General features: G+C 39.2%; 1 protein-coding gene across 4 annotated transcripts in view; it reads right to left on the reverse strand.

Annotated features, from left to right (window-relative positions):
* LOC106092414 (protein phosphatase 1 regulatory subunit 16A) overlaps positions 1 to 19,109 on the reverse strand; it is a 562,806-nt gene that overhangs the window by 81,179 nt on the left and 462,518 nt on the right. For all 4 annotated transcript variants that reach the window (XM_059370798.1, XM_059370795.1, XM_059370796.1 and 1 more), the window contains 3 exons: positions 9,491 to 10,151; positions 7,388 to 7,513; positions 7,258 to 7,333 (listed from right to left, as the gene is read on the reverse strand). In XM_059370798.1, the coding sequence (XP_059226781.1) occupies positions 7,258 to 7,333; positions 7,388 to 7,513; positions 9,491 to 10,151 (863 nt within the window). The remainder of the gene's footprint in view (positions 1 to 7,257; positions 7,334 to 7,387; positions 7,514 to 9,490; positions 10,152 to 19,109) is intronic.

Consider the following 19,109-nt stretch of genomic DNA (forward strand, 5'->3'; position numbering starts at 1 on the left):
AGCTATATCAAAACATGGACCGATATGGCCCATTTACAATCCCAACTGACCTACACTAATAAGAAATATTTGTGCAAAATTTCAAGTGGCTAGCTTTACTCCTTCGAAAGAAATATGGGACTCAAATGAAAGGTATTTGGGAGTAGATTACGAATGTGACATTAAAATTTGCGTTCAAGTCTAGGTGTCGCTTTTCCTTCTAAAAACACGACGAATAGGTTAATTGGCCCATTACGGCAATATGGGACTCAAATGAGAAGTATTTGATAGTACAAAACGAATTTGATATCCATGTTTGGAGTTAAGTGTTTGGGGGTATGCCCTAAGCACCCCCTAAACTAAACTTCATTTCCGACTATGCCAGTATGGAGCTCAAATCAACAGTATTTGGGAGTAAAGAACTAATTTAATATCTATTTCAGGGCAAAATGCCGTCGGCCGCCCCAGCCCCAAAACATCCTCCAAACGACTTATATTTACCGACCATGGCAATATGAGGCTCAAATTAAAGGGATTTCGGAGTGAAGCACGAATTTGATGTCTATATTTGAGTCGAAATGTCTGGGGTGTCATCCCTTCCCTAAAAAGCACTTTTCATTACCCTAAATTTCAAAAACACCAGATCTAGGAGATTGGTAATGCGATTCGTTCGAAAATTGTTTGCCCTCTCACAGTCACCAAAAATAAAACATTGGTTCCCTTGTTGGAGTCGGGTGCCACGGTGGCCGCCCAATACCTGCCAAATGAATATATGGACCAATTATTCCAATATGGAGCTCAAACGAAAGGTGCTTGAGAGAAAAAAACGAATTCGATCATCCAAGAGAAGATTTGGGGAGCCGCCACGCCACAATATACCTTCCTATAATATAAAAGCTATTTAGGGTGGAAATTGATTGATTTTCGAGTTATAAACAAAGACACTGGTGTCCACTCCACCCTCAAACAGAACTTATTTGCCGATATCAAATATATTTGAAAGTAGAGCACGACTCTATTTACTTAAAGGGCCAAGTAATTGGGCCGACCCGGGAAATATAGGAAATTTGGCATTTGGAAGTAGAGTAAAAATTTAGCCAGGAACCGAGTAGGGGCAAATTTCTCACAAACCAATGAGTGCTTTTCGATTTAAGTTAAAACTCAATGATAAGGGACCTTTTTTATAGCCGAATCCGAACTTTGTGGAGAATTTTTTACATGACGATGCAAGGCATGGTACCTCGCAAATATTGTCAGCATTCCGAGGGGATAACCACCGATTTAAATTTTCTACGATGTCCTCGCCAGGATTCGAATGCAGGCGAAAGCATTTGAAAGGCTATCCGTATCGCAATTTCTGGTTTGCCATGCACTTTCTTCAGAGGATTTTGGCAAAATGGATCACTGGTGCTCTACATACAAACTAAAATAATGTAGGTTGTAAAGCAAACATCTGAATTTGAACTTGCTCCACAAGTGCAATAGGAGCCAAGTAAAAGCTTACTTTTCTTGTAGCAACAAAAACAAAACTATTTTGCAAAACTTATTTGCTCTTCGCACTGAGAGAAAATCGAAAAAAAAACTAGTAAGAAATTTGCCATGTAAGAACGTTGAAATGGTTAAAGCTGGGGTGTTATCAAGGGCATGAACAGAATATCAAGGCCCCATCTTATCCGGGCACCTCTAGGCAGGCCTCTAAAGTTGGTGACCTCGATATATCGAAAAATTGTTCGGGCTGCCAAATTTTCATTTGTGGTGCGATTTGAAGATTTTTTCTTTGTTGGATAGTGCACAAAAACCCTACAAAAAGTAGAATTGATGTATAAAATACTGGCTCACTGGCTCTGGGGATATACGAGTTTTAATTTTCATATGTTGAAATTTGGGCCATCTGATAATTTAGTGAAAGTTCTGTTTGGGGCAGTTTGCGGTGGCCCGATGGGTACTTAGACTAAAATTTTAAATACCATAATCGTGTTCTACTCTCCAATACCTTTCATTTGATACCTATACTGTCCCGATCGGTCCACTTTTGATTTTGGGTTGCGTTTTTGGCATAAGGGAAACCCTTTTTTGGCATAAGGAAAACGTCCCCCTTCCGCCTATGTTTTTTTTCCAGACCAAACAATATGCGAAAATTTCGGTTTTGCCATTTATCAGTCTATACGGAAACAAACAAACCGAGTCCCATATATCCGTGATTGGCTAATGTGGCCATTTTGGGCGTTTTTGTGCGGATGGGTTGACCCCCTATACTTCGACATGAACTTGTATGCCAGATTCGTTATCTACTCCCGCATACTTTTCATTTAACACCCATATTGTCCTTATCGGTCCACTTTTGATTTTGAGTGGTCTTTTTGGGGTAACGATGGAGGGTCCGCCCCCTTCCGATATCAATATCTTATTTTTGGGTAGTACTTTTGGGGTAAGGGAGAGGGTCCGCCTCCTCCCTATATCAAAGAATTATATATTCTATGTTTTCTTCTAGACCAACCTACATAATCGGTTCAGCCGTTTTTGAGTCTATACGGAACAAACACAAATCGAATTTTATACATAAGATTAAAGAAAACTTTTTTTGACATGAAGTCAAAGGTGTTTATTACGGACTTCGAGCAGGGTTTGACATTGGTTTTTGGTAATTACTCATCATGTCTGTCGAAAGCACGCTAACTTCCGAAGGAGTAAAGCTAGCCGCTTGAAATTTTGCACAAAAATGGACCATATCGGTCCATGTTTTGATATAGCTGCCATATAAACCGATCTTGGGTGTTGACTTCTTGAGCCTCTAGATTGCACAATTCTTATCCGAAATTTCGCATGACGTGTTTTGTTATGATATCCAATAACTGTGCCAAGTATGGTTCAAATCGGTTCATAACCTGATATAGCTGCCATATAAACCGATCTTGGGTCTTGACTTCTTGAGCCTCTAGAGTGCGCAATTCTTATTCGATTGGAATGAATTTTGGCACGTAGTATTTTGTTATGATATCCAACAACTGTGCCAAGTATGGTTCAAATCGGTTCATAACCTGATATAGCTGTCATATAAACAGATCTGGGGACTTGACTTCTTGAGCCTCTAGAGGGCGCAATTCTAATCCCATTGAAATGAAATTTCGCACGACGTGTTTTCTTATCATATCCAACAGTTGTGACTAGTATGATTCAAATCGGTCCATAACCTGATATAGTTGTCATATAAACAGATCTGGGGACTTGACTTCTTGAGCTTCTAGAGGGCGCAATTCCTATCCGATTTGGCTGAAATTTTGCAAGACGGATTCTCTCATGACCATCAACATATGTGTTTATTATGGTCTGAATCGGTCTATAGCCCGATACAACTCCCACATAAATCGATCTCTCTATTTTACTTCTTGAGCCCACAAAGGGCGCAATTCTTATTCGAATTGGCTGACATTTTACACAGGTCTCCAACATATAATTTAATTGTAGTCCAAACCGGAACATATCTTAATATCGCTCTAATAGCAGAGAAAATCTTTTCTTATATCATTTTTTTTGCCTAAGAAGAGATGCCGGGAAAAAAACTCGACAAATACGATCCATGGTGGAGGGTATATAAGATTCGGCCCGGCCGAACTTAGCACGCTTTTACTTGTTTACTATTTTTTTTTTATTTTCTTCCACTGTGCAACGGTTGATGCTGCAAGCGCATTTTTGTGTATAGGCAATGATATCTACACAACATGCGACGTGCCTTTCGTTTGGCTTTTCTGTTTGCCGTTTTTTTCGGTCTTAAATCTTATTGTGATTCCATGACATGATAATCTCCGGCTCTAAACCATTTATTTATTTAAAACATTTAATAGTTATTTAGAAAATCTTTTTAGTTATTATGAACATTTTTAAAAACTTTTCTTTATATTTTAAAAACTTTTGAAGTTTTTTTTAAAAATTGTAATAATTTTTTTTGAAATTTGAAAAAAACAAAAATTAATACAATTACTTTAAAAAGTTTTAAATTGTTTAAAATTTAATTAAAAAGTCATTTTATTTATGGAAAATTTTTTAAATCTTTTTAAATTAAAAAAAAAAAATAAAAAAAATTTAAAAAGCTCCACGTTTAGTAAAAAGTAATTAAAAGAATGCATTTCAAAATTATTTGATAATATTTATGTGATAAGTTTTTAAATAAAATTGAAAATGTTTTAAATAAATTTAAAAATTTTGCATTGAATTTACATTTGAAAAACTTAAAAGTAATTTTATATAATTAAAAGAAATCAAATTTATTGAAAAAAATTATTTAGATATTTTTAAAATAAATTTGTTTTTGTAAATTAAAATAAATAACTGTAGCATTTCATAATTTGTAAAAATTTTATATTAAAATTAAACTAAAAAAAAATCATAAATTTTATATAAAAATAATTTTTATTTGTTTCTCTTTCGAGACGAGCTCAATGATCGGAGATGCAAATGGAAAATACGATTCAAATACAACATACCAACGCACGGCCATTGAAGCCATCACACTTAATATGGTTGAAAAGTCTTCTAACCAAAGACGAAACGCGTCCCATAGTGGTTGGTGTGTGTTGCTATCTTTGGCTTTCCTTTTCCATTTGCATCTCCGATCATTGAGCTCGTCTCGAAAGAGAAACAAACAAAAATTGTAAAATTTAGTGATCTTCGCAGTAACAGGCAAAAACTTGAAAAATTATATAAAAACATTTTAAAAGTATTAAAAACATATAAACACTTTAAAAACAAAAATCAGAAATTATTTAAATAGCATTAGAATTTATTTACATAGTCAATTTTTTTTAATTATTAAAAAAATTTTGGATAAAATTGTGTTTATATTTATTAACAAAATATTTAAAATTTATCAGCAGTTTAATTTTATCAAGTTCAGGTGAGGTTGAATAGAGGGTGCGGATAATTATCCGCCCCATGTCAATATGGACATACACCTAAGCCAGTAATAGGCTTGTTGTGCGCTCTAAACACAAAAAAGTAAACTCGAAAAAAAGTGTAAGTCAGGAATTTCTTGCTACTTATATAAAACTTTATTGTTTTCCATACCACGCGCCTAAGTTGGTTCATATCTGGTATTGTGTCTCCACCTAAGTTCCGGTGTATGTTTGCCGTGAAAGCCGGGCAATGACATAGGAAATGCTCCGACGTCTCGTCACCCTCTCCGCATGCCTTAGACATGCTATCGCTTGCCGCAACTATTTTGCATAAGCGAGCTCGTAGTCCTATGTCCCGTTATGATACCGAAAGCTAAACTGAACCTTCTACATACTTCTTTTCAGTAATAGCCTCGTCTTTTTACGATCCGGATCTCCCCATAGGATTCTCGTCGTCCCTCCGACCGTTTTGTTGTTTCAGCGATAATCGTGCATGTAACTCGCGCGATTGTCGCCCACGCCTTTTACTCGGACTGCGTTGACCAGAAAGGCTTCGTGTTAATCAAGTTTATTGACGGCAGTCCTCTTTTTGTTTCAACGCAGTCCACCAAACTACTGAGGCGTGCGTAAGTATTGATCTAATCATGTTTCCGTAGAGCCAATGGACTATGCTCGGATCCAGGCCCCATTTCGAGCCTTTTCAGTACGCTCCTGAATGTGGCACTTCCAAATCAGATTCCTGTGCAAGATCACTCCTAAGTATTTGACCTTGTCAGATGTCGAAATAATTCTATTAAGGAAACGTGGTGCGTCAAAGTCGTCTACTTTCATCTTTCTCGTGAATAGGCAGATTTCGGTCTTCTCTGGGTTAACATTGAGGCCCCTAGGTCTTGCCCAGTCGTATGCCATTTGCAAAACACTTTCAGCCCTTCTGCATAGATGATTTGGATCTTCATCTCTTAGAAGCATTATAACATCGTCTGTGTAGCAGACGGATTCAAATCCCTCTTCAGTCAGCATCCGTAATAGCTCATTTATTGTGGTCACCCATAGGAGTGGCGGTAGTATGCCCCACTGTGGCGTGCTCTGTGTCACTTTCTCCCTTAAATGTATTTCATGGGAGCCACAATTTATCCACCTGTTCCTTAGCATATGCTATATCTAGGGTCTAGGTGCCCGGTCTACCCGGTGGTGGTCTAAGCATTGGATCAGTGCATCGGTCCGCACATTGTAAAAAGCCCCCTTGATATCAATGCCTACCGCCAATGTATACATTTCGAGAAGGGCAGTCTCCACCGACATTCCTTTGACATAGGCATGTGGTTTGTATTACAGCAGTTCCCTGGATGTCTTACTCTTTGTCAATACGTTCCGTGGTTTTGAGTGGAAAGAACTTAAGGCTTAGAAGTCTGTAGGCCTTTGGTGTAGCATAACTTGCCTTGCAACGCTGAAAAAAATTCGGATGTTCACGTCGGGATTTGAACCTAGGCGTTCGGCGTCATAGTCGGACATGCTAAACTCTGTGCCACGGTGACCTCCTTCTATGGATAATGGTTTTCAGAAAAAGCTTCAACATGTCCTCCTTTGTTTCTGCTCTCACTCTCATGTCGACTACTAATGTTTTAGCTTGGTCATGGGTTTTTGTGAGAAAAACATTTTCATCTTAGCGGCGTTATTAACGCTATCGACCTATTCGCAGAAAAACCTTCAGGAGGTTTTGCCGCTCTGATAATCTTATTATATTCCTTGAGCCGTGTGTAATACACTTCCCAAAAAACTGTCGGTTTTTTACGACGTGCTCTTTTACAGAGTCTGCGGACCTATTTCCCAATGTTGCGAATCTCTCGGTGGTCCAGGGTTTTTCTTGGGCTGATTTCCTTTCTCGAAGGGGACAACTATCTTCGAAAGACCCCACTATTGCATTCGTAATTCTGTTGCCATTGTCGTCCAAGTCTTGTAAGCTTGGACAGTCTGAAGAATATTGCCCAAGTCTTCTTCTGGTTAGTCTTCCGAACTTTGGCCAGTTGGTTTTCAACGTATTACGGAAGCTCATTGGATTCGGCGCTGGCCGTGGTATTCTAAATGTAATGTATGATGGCCAACGAAGGAGTGCTCCATTGAGACCCTTCAATACTGAACCTCATCGATCACATTTTCTGAAAATATTCCCACCAAACCAATCGGTACGAAATCGGAACGAAATCTGTACTAACTTCGTATGCTACATCCGACTTATAATCCGAATCGTTACGCCAATGACTTTCGTAACGATTTCGGATCAAAAGTCGGATGTAGAATAGTTGGTACAGGTTACAGGAAAAGTTAGTACAGGCTTTGTTCCGATTTGGTACCGATTGATTTGCTTTTTTGAAAAAAGTAATTTTATTACCTGACGGCGTTTCATCATCCTTATTTTTGATATTTAAATCCGCTCCACATTGTGCCAGCATTTCCAAAACCTCCAGCTAAAAGTTAACAAAAATTAAAATACGTTTGTTAAACAATCAAGTTGATCTTACATGGCCCCAACAGGCTGCCGCATGCACGGGTGACCACATATCCTTATCCAAGGCATCCACATTGACATGTTGTTCCAAAAGGAACTCCACTACTTTCATATAACCATTGGCGGCAGCTATGTGCAGCTACAGGGAAGAAAAAGAAAGGCAGAGAGAAAACAAGACAAAGAAAAATCAATTTTTAAAAAATGTTTAATCATTAAGCTGGTCGCGAAAGAGAAATAAAAACATTCTGAAATAAATGAACCGAATCTGGGGGACAAACAAATTTAAAATATATATATATTAAAATTTTATATAAAAATTTAATACATTTTTTTCCAAAAAAAAAAACAAGTAAAAGCGTGCTAAGTTCGGCCGGGCCGAATCTTATATACCCTCCACCATGGAGCGCATTAGTCAGTTCTTTTCCCGGCATCTCTTCATAGGCAAAAAAGGACATAAGAAAAGATTTGCTCTGCTATTAGAGTGAAATCAAGATATGGTCCGGTTTAGACCACAATTAAATTATATGTTAGAGACCTGTGTAAAATGTCAGCCAATTCGAATAAGAATTGCGCCCTTTGGAGGCTCAAAAAGTAAAATAGAGAGATCGATTTATATGGGAGCTGTATCGGGCTATAGACCGATTCAGACCATAATAAACACGTATGTTGATGGTCATGAGAGGATCCGTCGTACAAAATTTCAGGCAAATCGGATAAGAATTGCGCTCTCTAGAGGCCCAAGAAGTCAAGACCCAAGATCGGTTTATATGGCAGCTACATCAGGTTATGGACCGATTTGAACCATACTTGGTACAGCTGTTGGATATCACACCAAAACACGTGATGCAAAATTTCATTCTAATCGGATAAGAATTGCGCCCTCTAGAGTCTCAAGAAGTCAAGACCCATGATCGGTTTATATGGCAGCTATATCAGGTTATGGACCGATTTGAACCATACTTGGCACAGTTGTTGGATATAATAACAAAACACGTCGTGCAAATTTTCATTCCAATCGGATAAGAATTGCGCACTCTAGAGGCTCAAGAAGTCAAGACCCAAGATCGGTTTATATGGCAGCTATATCAGGTTATGGACCGATTTAAACCATACTTGGCACAGTTGTTGGGTATCATAACAAAACACGTCCAGCGAAATTCCATTCCAATCGGATAAGAATTGCGCCCTCTAGAAGCTCAAGAAGTCAAGACCCAAGATCGGTTTATATGGCAGCTATATCAGGTTATGGACCGATTTGAACCATACTTGGCACAGTTGTTGGATATAATAACAAAACACGTCGTGCAAATTTTCATTCCAATCGGATAAGAATTGCGCACTCTAGAGGCTCAAGAAGTCAAGACCCGAGATCGGTTTTTATGGCAGCTATATCAGGTTATGGACCGATTTGAACCATACTTGGCACAGTTGTTGGATATCATAACAAAACACGTCGTGCAAAATTTCATTCTGATCGGATAAGAATTGCGCACTCTAGAGGCTCAAGAAGTCAAGACCCAAGATCGGTTTATATGGCAGCTATATCAGGTTATGGGCCGATTTGAACTATACTTGGCACAGTTGTTGGATATCATAGCAAAACACGTCGTGCAAAATTTCATTCCAATCGGATAAGAATTGCGCACTCTAGAGGCTCAAGAAATCAAGACCCAAGATCGGTTTATATGGCAGCTATATCAAAACATGGACCGATGTGGCCCATTTACAATACCAACCGACCTACACTAATAAGAAGTATTTGTGCAAAATTTCAAGAGGCTAGCTTTACTCCTTCGGAAGTTAGCGTGCTTTCGACAGACAGACGGACGGACGGACAGACGGACGGACATGGCTAGATCGACATAAAATGTCGCGACGATCAAGAATATATATGCTTTGTGGGGTCTCAGACGAATATTTCGAGTAGTTACAAACAGAATGACGAAATAAGTATATCCCCCCATCTTATGGTGGAGGGTATAAAAAACAAATTGCTCTAAAAATAAAATTTTGTATTTAATTTTTTGTATTCAATAATTTGGTATTTAAATTTATGGCCAAGGGGTTTCTTGCGACCTGTTTTCTCTATTGGACTTTTAAATTTCCTTATACTTACCGGTGTTGCGCCATGTTCATCAGGCTGTTCCAAATCTCCAAAACATTTCGATACCTCCATTAAATCCTTCAACATTTTACGCTCCGTCGCCGAACGCGTCTCATCTATTAGCTCCTGTGTAACACCGCGCTTTGACATTTCAGCCTCTATGTAGTCCAAAGTATTCTCATCATCACACAAATCATATGGCATATTACCATCCGTATTAACGGCCAATAGATTAGCACCATGATCGATTAGGATACGCACCAAATCCAGGTGGCCACAAGTTGCCGCCGCATGCAGAGGCGTCCATTTATCACTATCTTGAGCATCGACATTAGCACCATATTCCAAAAGTAATCTCAACATTTCCACATTGTTGTCAATGCAACACTGATGCAGCGCCGTCAGACCATCCTCATTGGCTGCGTCCGGTGTGATGCCATGTTCCAGCAATTCGGCCACTTCCTGCATGTCATTGCGTGAGGCAGCCTCTAGCAGCACCACACTGTTCTCAAACGATATGTGCGCTTTGCCGTTGGCTGCTGCGGGGCCATTACGAAAGTGATGTGTCGTACTCATGCCATTGAGGGTGGACAGGTTGACACCTTTGGCCCGTTGTAGTTTAAGCCATTCTTTTTCCTTTTGACGTGCCACCTTTAATTGCTGAGCTCTTCGCCTGTGGTGTGAAAAGGAATTATGCAAGAACAAATTAATAGAAGTATCATAAAAATGCAAATTTTTTATAAATCTCTCAAAGGAATTGTTTTAAGGTACATAGATGGGGATACACATGAAAAGAAGACCGTGTAAGGAGAACAGGAGGAAATGACCATGAATTTTAAATTGAAAAAATTGCAGGTTAAAAAGGGAACTTAATTACGCATTTGTTTTCAATTAATTCGAGAAATACGTAGGTCGTTTGAATGAATTGAAAAATATTCAATATTTTTGCAAGTAAAAAGGCTTAAAGTTCGGCCGGTCGAACTATGGATACCCACCACCTTGGGTATATCGGTAAACCACCTTTCGTCAGAATCCGGTGGAAAATGCATAATTTATGTCCCCATTGCAGATATATTGAAATATGGTCTGATTTGGACCAAATTAGGCACGGACATTGAGTGGTCTATGTGGTCTAGTGGTCTAGAACAAAATATCGGTCTTTTTGGTAGCGATATCCAAATATAGTCCGATCTGAACCATATACAACACAGATGTCGAAAAGTCTAACATAAGTCACTGTGACAAATTTCAGTGAAATCGGATTAGAAATGCGCCTTTTATGGGGCCAAGACTTTAAATCGAAATATCGGTCTATATGGCAGCTATATCCAAATCTGGACCGAAGAGCCTAATACAACGCACTGTCCCATATCTCAGCGAAATCGGACAATAAATGCGCCTTTAATGGACCCAAAACCTTAAATCGGAGGATCGGTCTATATTGGCAGCTATATGCAAATCCGAACCGATCAGAGCCAAATTGAAGAAAAATATCGAGTAGCCTTACACAACTCACTGTCCCAAATTTCAGCAAAATCGGATAATAAATGTGGCTTTAATGGGTCTAAGACTTTAAATCGGCGGATCGGTCTAATGGGGGCTATATCGAGATATAGTCCGATATAGCCCGTCTTCGATCTTAACCTGCCTATGAACAAAGAGAGAATCTATGCAAAGTTTCAGCTCAATATCTCTATTTAAAAAGACTGTAGCACGATTTCAACATACAGGCGGTCAGACGGACGGACAGGTCGTCCTATATTTTTACGACGATCAAGAATATATATACACTAGCCGAACCGGGCCCGTTCCGCGGCGCCTTCTTTAACTCTCTAATATCTTTTCAGGGTGGGGACACATCGTTCTGAATGCGAATAATTCGTGCCATTGTAGCCTATGACGCTGAACGCGTTCGATCCTGGCGAGAACATCGGACAAAGCGGTGGTTGGCGACATTTGCGAGGTACAATGCCATACATGGTCATTTAAAACATTTTCCCCAAAGAGGTGTCGCACTACGGGACGCCGTTCGGACTCGGCTATAAAAAATGGACCCTTATCATTGAGTTTAAACTTGAATCGGAAAGCACTCATTGATGTGTGAAATATGCCCCTGCTCGGTTCCAGATGCTTTTACAAATTAGGGTAATGAGAAGTGCTTTTTATGGGAGGGATGGAACCTCAGACATTTTGACTCAAATATGGATATCAAATTCGTGTTGCAAATCCCTTTAATTTGATCCACATATTGGCATGGCCGGTAAATATGAACCGTTTGGAGGGTGTTTTGGGGCTGGGGCAGCCACCGGCACTTTGCACTGAAAATAGATATCAAATTCGTTCTTTATCCCCAACGGAAATGAAGTTCAGTTTAGGGGGTGCTTTAGGGCGTACCCCAAAACACTTGGCTCCAAAATTGGATATCAAACTCGTTTTCTATTCTCAAATACCTTCTTTTGAGTCCCATATTGTCATAATGGGTCAAAAAAACCATTTGACGTATCTTTAGGAGAAAAAGCGCCACCTAGACTTGAACGCAAATTTTAATGTCACATTCGTAATCTACTCCCAAATTCATTTTCATTTAAGTCCCATAGCCATGTTCGGCTAATATGCCCATTTGGGGGTATTTGGGGTTGGGCGACCTCCCATTACTTGGACCTAATGTTTTATGCCATATTTGTAATCTACTGCCTAATACTTTTCATTTGAGTCCCATATTGACATGAACTTCGAATATATCTGTTGAGAGGAGTTTTGGGGTAGGGATTTTAATACCATGTTCGGTTTTTGGTCTCCATTACCTTTCATTTGATATCCTTGTTGTGCCCATCGGACCACTTTCGGATATGGGTGGCGTTTTTGAAAATCGGTTCAGCCAAGTACCATATAGGTGGTCTAATGGTGGTTTTTGAGGGGTGACGTGACCCACAATATTTCGATCTGATTTTGTATGCCACATTCGAAATCTACTCCCGAATACCTTTCATTTCAGCCCCATATTGAAACGATCGTCCAATACGCTGTTTGGGGGAATTTTGGGGTTGGAGCGGCCCAATAGGTACTTAGACTCAAATTTTAATACCATATTTGTATTCTACTCTCCAATACCTTTCATTTGATTGTTTGATTGATTTGATTTGATATTGTCTCGATCGGTCCACTTTTGATTTTGGTTTGTGTTTTTGGCATAAAGAGAGGGGAGGGTCCGTCCCCCTTCCTATATCGAAAAATTATATAGCCTATGTTTCCTTCCAGACCAACCTACACAATATGCGAAAATTTCGAGAAAATCGGTTCTGCCATTTTTCAGTCTATACGGAACAAACAAACCAAGTCCCGTATATCCCTGATTGGCTAATGTGCCCAGTTACTCTTCTTTGCATTCACTAAGTTACGTATATATTTTGCGGCCATGTTTTTATAGAACTATTAGATTATTGTGGAAGCTTTTCCCAGGATAGGAGGGATAAAAAATAAAAATGAAAACAGTCAAAGTTCCTTTTTTATTTATTCGAATGACAGACAACTTGTCAAAACAGTAGGGAAATGGAGATCAACTTTGAACGCACTCTCCTGTACCTCTCGCTCTCTTTTCCTTTGTTCGAGTTTGCTTGGCTATTCAAATAATTTCTATCCCCCAACAGATGGCGCTGAATTTGTTGTTGATGATGCTCGCTGTTGATTCCCATCACATTGTCATCATTTTGTTTAGTTTTGAATTCAATCGAATTTCCAGTTTTGTCGGACTATCACATGACACCGTTGCCCATGGGTAAGCATCTTCGGCTTAGCCATGCCAAAAATATCAGAAAATATATTCTACACTAGATATTCCTTTAATAATAGTTGCGACAATAATCATCATCCATTTAAGACTTCCGTACAAAAACTTACGGCCTAGATCACCAAATTTGTTTATTCTTTTTATACCCTCCATCATAATCTAATTTCGTCATTCCGTTTGTAAAGTATCGAAACATTCATCTGAGACCCAACAAAGTATATATGTATATTTTTGATCGTCTTGACATTCAAAGTCGATTTAGCCATGTCGGTCCGTCCATCTGTCGAAAGCACGCCAACTTTCGAAGAGATAAAGCTGGGCGCATGAAATTTTGCACAAATACTTCCTATTAGTGTAGGTCAGTTGAGATTTTAAATGTGTCATAGTCATATTGGTCTATCATATTGGTCATATTTGTCTTAAATTTAGTGTAAGATATTTTGTTATGACTTCCAACATCTGTGCTAAGTATGGTTCAAACCGATTTAAAACTTGATGTAGCTCCCATATCAACCGATCTCCTAATTTGACTCTTTGAGCCTCTAGAGAGAGCAATTCTTATGCGATTTGGCTAAACACATACGTGCCAAATATGGTCTGATTGGGTCCATAACCTGATATAGCTCCCATATAAACCGATCTCCCTATTTTAATTTTTAAGCCACTATAGGGCTTAATTTTTATCCAATTTTTGCTGACCTGCAATAGCTCCAATAGCTTTGCAATTTTTATCCATTATCCGTTGTTTGCCTATAAAGTGATATCGGGCAAAAAAATGACAAATGAGATCCATAGTAGAGGGTATGTAAGATTCGGCCCGGTCGAACTTTTCAAGCTTTTACTTGTTGTCACTCGATTCGTTCGCCAAGTCATTGAAAACAGCTATTTTCCCTTTATAAAATCAGCTGTTTTCAATGACTTGGCGAACGAATCGAGTGACAAAACGAATAAAATATGTGTGCTTATCTCACACTTCACTTGGGCTCGACTGTAAAAAGGAGGCTTCTTATCTTTGAGCTAAATTTTCAATCAAACCCGCTCCACTGCTTTCAATCAAACCCGCTCCACTGAGCTTTCGCTTTCAAGACGTAGAAAAAATTCAGCTCTGTAACGTAACCTACTCTCCAATAGCTCTGATTCTGTGTACGTTCGTTGAGCCTTCCCTCTAACAGTTTAACACAAACTTGGATATTCCCACTCTACTAAATAAATTTTTATCTTAGGCAAAGATGGCCACTTAAACTACCTGAAACAACTATCTAAGGGTGGGAAATTCAAAAACATTATATAGCAATAAACCGCAACGAAATTCCTATACTTTATTTTTCTTTGTTTTACGGACCGATAGGTTGCAATAACAATGATAAATGGCATTATCACTTTTTACCATTCTGCCCTCTCTCTGTTCGTGGTGGCGTCTCCATTCAATTGATTCATTTGCAAACAGAATAGAGGGCGATTATTTAAATGTTAGTGCTGCCATCTATAAATGAAAGGTTTAGACTTTGATACCCAACATATTAACAAAATAACTTAAAAATTCTCCGTTCCATGTCGCCCCTGATGCTTGCGCAATCACATATAAACGACTGAGAATTTTACATTTCTCCCATTCTAAAGCAAGCTAAAAGTAACAGCTGATAACTGACAGAAGAAAGAATGCAATTACAGAGTCACAAGCTGTGAACAAATTTGTCAACCCCGACTATATGAAAAATCCACAATTACTTTTTGGGCAACCCAATATATGGCTACCTGTTAAATTGTCATAATTGAGTCTTTTTTAAATCAAATCAAATTGCCATATTAAACTATTCTCAGTGGTAGGTAACTAATTTGCCGGTCTTTATATTAGGTGCGGTGGCGACAGTTCTTAATAATTTAACCATGTAAAACTTTTGAACATGAAAGCGTTGCCCACTTGTCCACGTTGTTTGGACTTGTCTAGGAAAAGAAGGCTCCTTGTCGATGATCTAAAAATGGCGGCCACCTTGTCGTTAAGGTTTGCAACTGCTCCTATCACACTGAATGTCATAACTTTGGGGGTACGGCGGCAGTATCCTGTTAGGTCATTATAATTGATCAACTGCTTTGAGGTGAGGTGGTCCGCTAGATATATGAGCAGAATGAAGACAGTACACAACCTTATACTTTGAATTTAACCCCATATTGTCATAATTGCCACTCTATCTGCCACTTGAGCATAAATTTGAATGACGCACTCTACTTAAAAATATCTGTCACATTGTTTTAATGGGGAGGTAAAGCACCACCTAGATTCTTGGACACAAAGTTTAATGTAATATTCGTAATCTGCTACCAAATACCTTTAATTTGAGGCTCATCTAGCTAGGATCGAAATTATTTTCCCATTTGAGAGTGGGACGACCCCCTATTACTTCGACCTAATTTTTTATGTCCCGAATACCTTTTATTTGAGTCCCATATTGATATTTACTTCCAATATGTGTGTATGGGGGAGTTTTTGGGGTTAGACTACCACTCGCATACTTCATCTCAATTTTTAGTACCATATTCGTATTCTACTCCCCAATTCCTTTCATTTGATACCCATATTGTTCCTATCGGTGCACTTTTAATTTTAAGTGGTGTTTTTGGGGTAACGGGGGAGGGTCCGCCCCCTTCCAATATCAACAAACTAAAAAGTCTTTTCCTCCTTCCTGACCATTTTCGTAATCTACTCCCAAATGCCTTTCATTCGAGTCTCACATTGTCATTATAGTCCAATAAACCCATTTTATGGGGTTTTGGGGTCGGGGGGCCCCCCAGTCACTTGGATCGAATTTTTAATATGGAATTCGTAGTCTACTCTTCAATTCCTTTCATTTGAACTCCATATTGTCCCGATTGGTTCACTTTTATTTAGGGGTCGTACTTTTAGGGTAAGGGGGAGGGTCCGTCTCCCTACTAATATCAAGTAATTATATAGCCTATTGCTCCTTCCGGACCACTCCCCACAATCTGTGAAAATTTGAAAGAAATCGGTTCAGCCGTTTTTGAGTCTATACGGAGCAATATATATATATTTATATAAAGGGTGATTTTTTTGAGGTTAGGATTTTAATGCATTAGTATTTGACAGATCACGTGGGATTTCAGACATGGTGTCAAAGAGAAAGATGCTCAGTATGCTTTGACATTTCATCATGAATAGACTTACTAACGAGCAACGCTTGCAAATCATTGAATTTTATTACCAAAATCAGTGTTCGGTTCGAAATGTGTTCATTCACCGTAACGTTGCGTCCAACAGCATCTTTGAAAAAATACGGTCCAATGATTCCACCAGCGTACAAACCACACCAAACAGTGCATTTTTCGGGATGCATGGGCAGTTCTTGAACGGCTTCTGGTTGCTCTTCACTCCAAATGCGGCAATTTTGCTTATTTACGTAGCCATTCAACCAGAAATGAGCCTCATCGCTGAACAAAATTTGTCAAAATTTCGAACCGAACACTGATTTTGGTAATAAAATTCAATGATTTGCAAGCGTTGCTCGTTAGTAAGTCTATTCACGATGAAATGTCAAAGCATACTGAGCATCTTTCTCTTTGACACCATGTCTGAAATCCCACGTGATCTGTCAAATACTAATGCATGAAAATCCTAACCTCAAAAAAATCACCCTTTATATATATATATATATATATATATTCATCATGGTCCGATTCGGACCATAATTAAATTCAAAGTTGGAGACCATAGTAGATGTCATTGTGTAAAATTTCAGCCAATTCGAATAAGAATTGCGCCCTTTGGGGGCTCAAGAACTAAACTAGGGAGATCGGTTCATATGGGAGCTGTATCAAGTTTTAGACCGATTCAGACCATATTTGACACGTATATTAAAGGTCATAGGAGAAGCCTTTGTACAAAATTTTAGTCAAATCGGATAATAATTGCGCCCTCTAGAGGCTCACGAAGTCAAGATCTCAGATCGGTTTATATGGCAGCTATATCAGGTTATAGATTTCAACTATTTATATTAAGCAATGTTGTTGGAAGTCATAACAAAACACCTCATGACAAATTTCAGCCACATCGGATAAAAATTGCGCCCTCTAGAACTCTAAAAAGTTAAAATTCAAGATCGGTTAATATGGGAGCCATAAGGCGGTGCAGTGGCGGGATACCCAATACCGCCTAACGGACAGGGGGCCGACGACAAGACAATCACCGACTCTCTCAATATTGGGAAGACTAGGGTAAGCAAAGATCCTAATACTAAACCATCAGGCAGTCTAACGAACACGGGCCCGACATTGGAGCCATCAACGACTTTCCCAAAAACTTGGATGGATAAAGATCCTAATGCTGAAACATCAGACAGTGCAGTGACAGAGAACTCAATGCCGCCTAACGCACAGGGTGCCGACGATGAGACCATAACATACTTCTAAAAAGTCCAATTACTCAAGATTTGGAAGACTAGTGTAGGCTAAGATCGTAATATTGGAACATCAGGCAGTGCAGGGACGGTAGATTCAATAAAACCTAACAAGCAGGGACGCGATGATGGAACGATTACCGTTTGCCTTCAAAAAACCTCTTTGCTGAAGCTTCTTCATCCATTCCGACAACATGGCCTAGAGTAGGATAGGCAAAGATTATAATATTAAAATATCCAGTGCAGTGACGGGAAACTCAATGCAGCCTAAAGAACTGGGAGCAGACGAAGAGACCATCACCCAATCCCAAGAACACCATCTAAAGGAGGACCAATGATCGTTAAACCTCCATCGGAGCGAGACAGCTACTCACGCTGTGATGGAGAAATTCTGTAGGAGCAAAATTCATATTGCCTTAATTCAGGAGACATAGACGACCCGGAACAAAACTTCTTGACTGAACCATATAAACTACCAATTATTCTATGCTAACACTGGTACTCGGCGTACCAACATTAATCTTGGCCCCGCTTATTAATGTTGGTACGCCGAGTACCAGTGTTAGCATAGAATAATTGGTAGTTTATATGGTTCAGCCAAGAAGTTTTGTTCCGGGTCGTCTATGTCTCCTGAATTAAGGCAATATGTATTTTGCCCTTACAGATTTTCTCCATCACAACACCGCTACCTTTTTTAATAGGATTAGGGTGGTGGTTTTAGACGTGACAATATGTTCGGAAAATCTAATCGACGAGGTGTAGGATTGGAGGGTCTCCATGGAGCACTCCTTCTCTGACCATCGCTACATCAGGTTTAGAATAGCATGGCCAGCGCCAAATCCGTAAGTTTCCGTAATAAGTTGAAAACCAACTGGCCAAAATTTGAAAGACTGATCAGAAGAAGACTTGTGCAAAATAATTTAGATTGTCCGAGCTTAAAAGAAATTAACGACAATGCCAACAGGATTAAGACTGCACTAGTGGAGTCTTTCGAAGATATTTGTCCTCTTCAAGAAAGGAAATAAGCCCAAGAAAAACCCTGGATGACCCTGGATCGCAACATTCCAAAAGACGTCGGCAGACTTTATAATAGAACACGTCTTAAAAAAGCGGAGGTATATTGAGATGTGTAATACACACGGCTCTAGGGATACAATAAGATTACCAGAGCGGCAAAACGTGCGTTAAAGACGCCGCCAAGATGAAAAAGTTTCTCTCAAAAACCCATGTCCAGAATGAAACCTCAGTAGACGACAAGGGAGTGAGAGCAGAAACAACGGAGGACATGTTGAGGCTTTTGATGAAAACCCATTTTCCACAGGATACGACGGGACTCACGGAGACACCCGAATCTTGGAAAAATGACATTGATCTAAGGATTATTATAACAAAATTTATGGTAATAGAAGCATTGAGGAGCTTCAACCAGAAATGA

This window comes from Stomoxys calcitrans, chromosome 1 (genome assembly GCF_963082655.1).
Source record: "Stomoxys calcitrans chromosome 1, idStoCalc2.1, whole genome shotgun sequence".
Classification (NCBI taxonomy): domain Eukaryota; kingdom Metazoa; phylum Arthropoda; class Insecta; order Diptera; family Muscidae; genus Stomoxys; species Stomoxys calcitrans.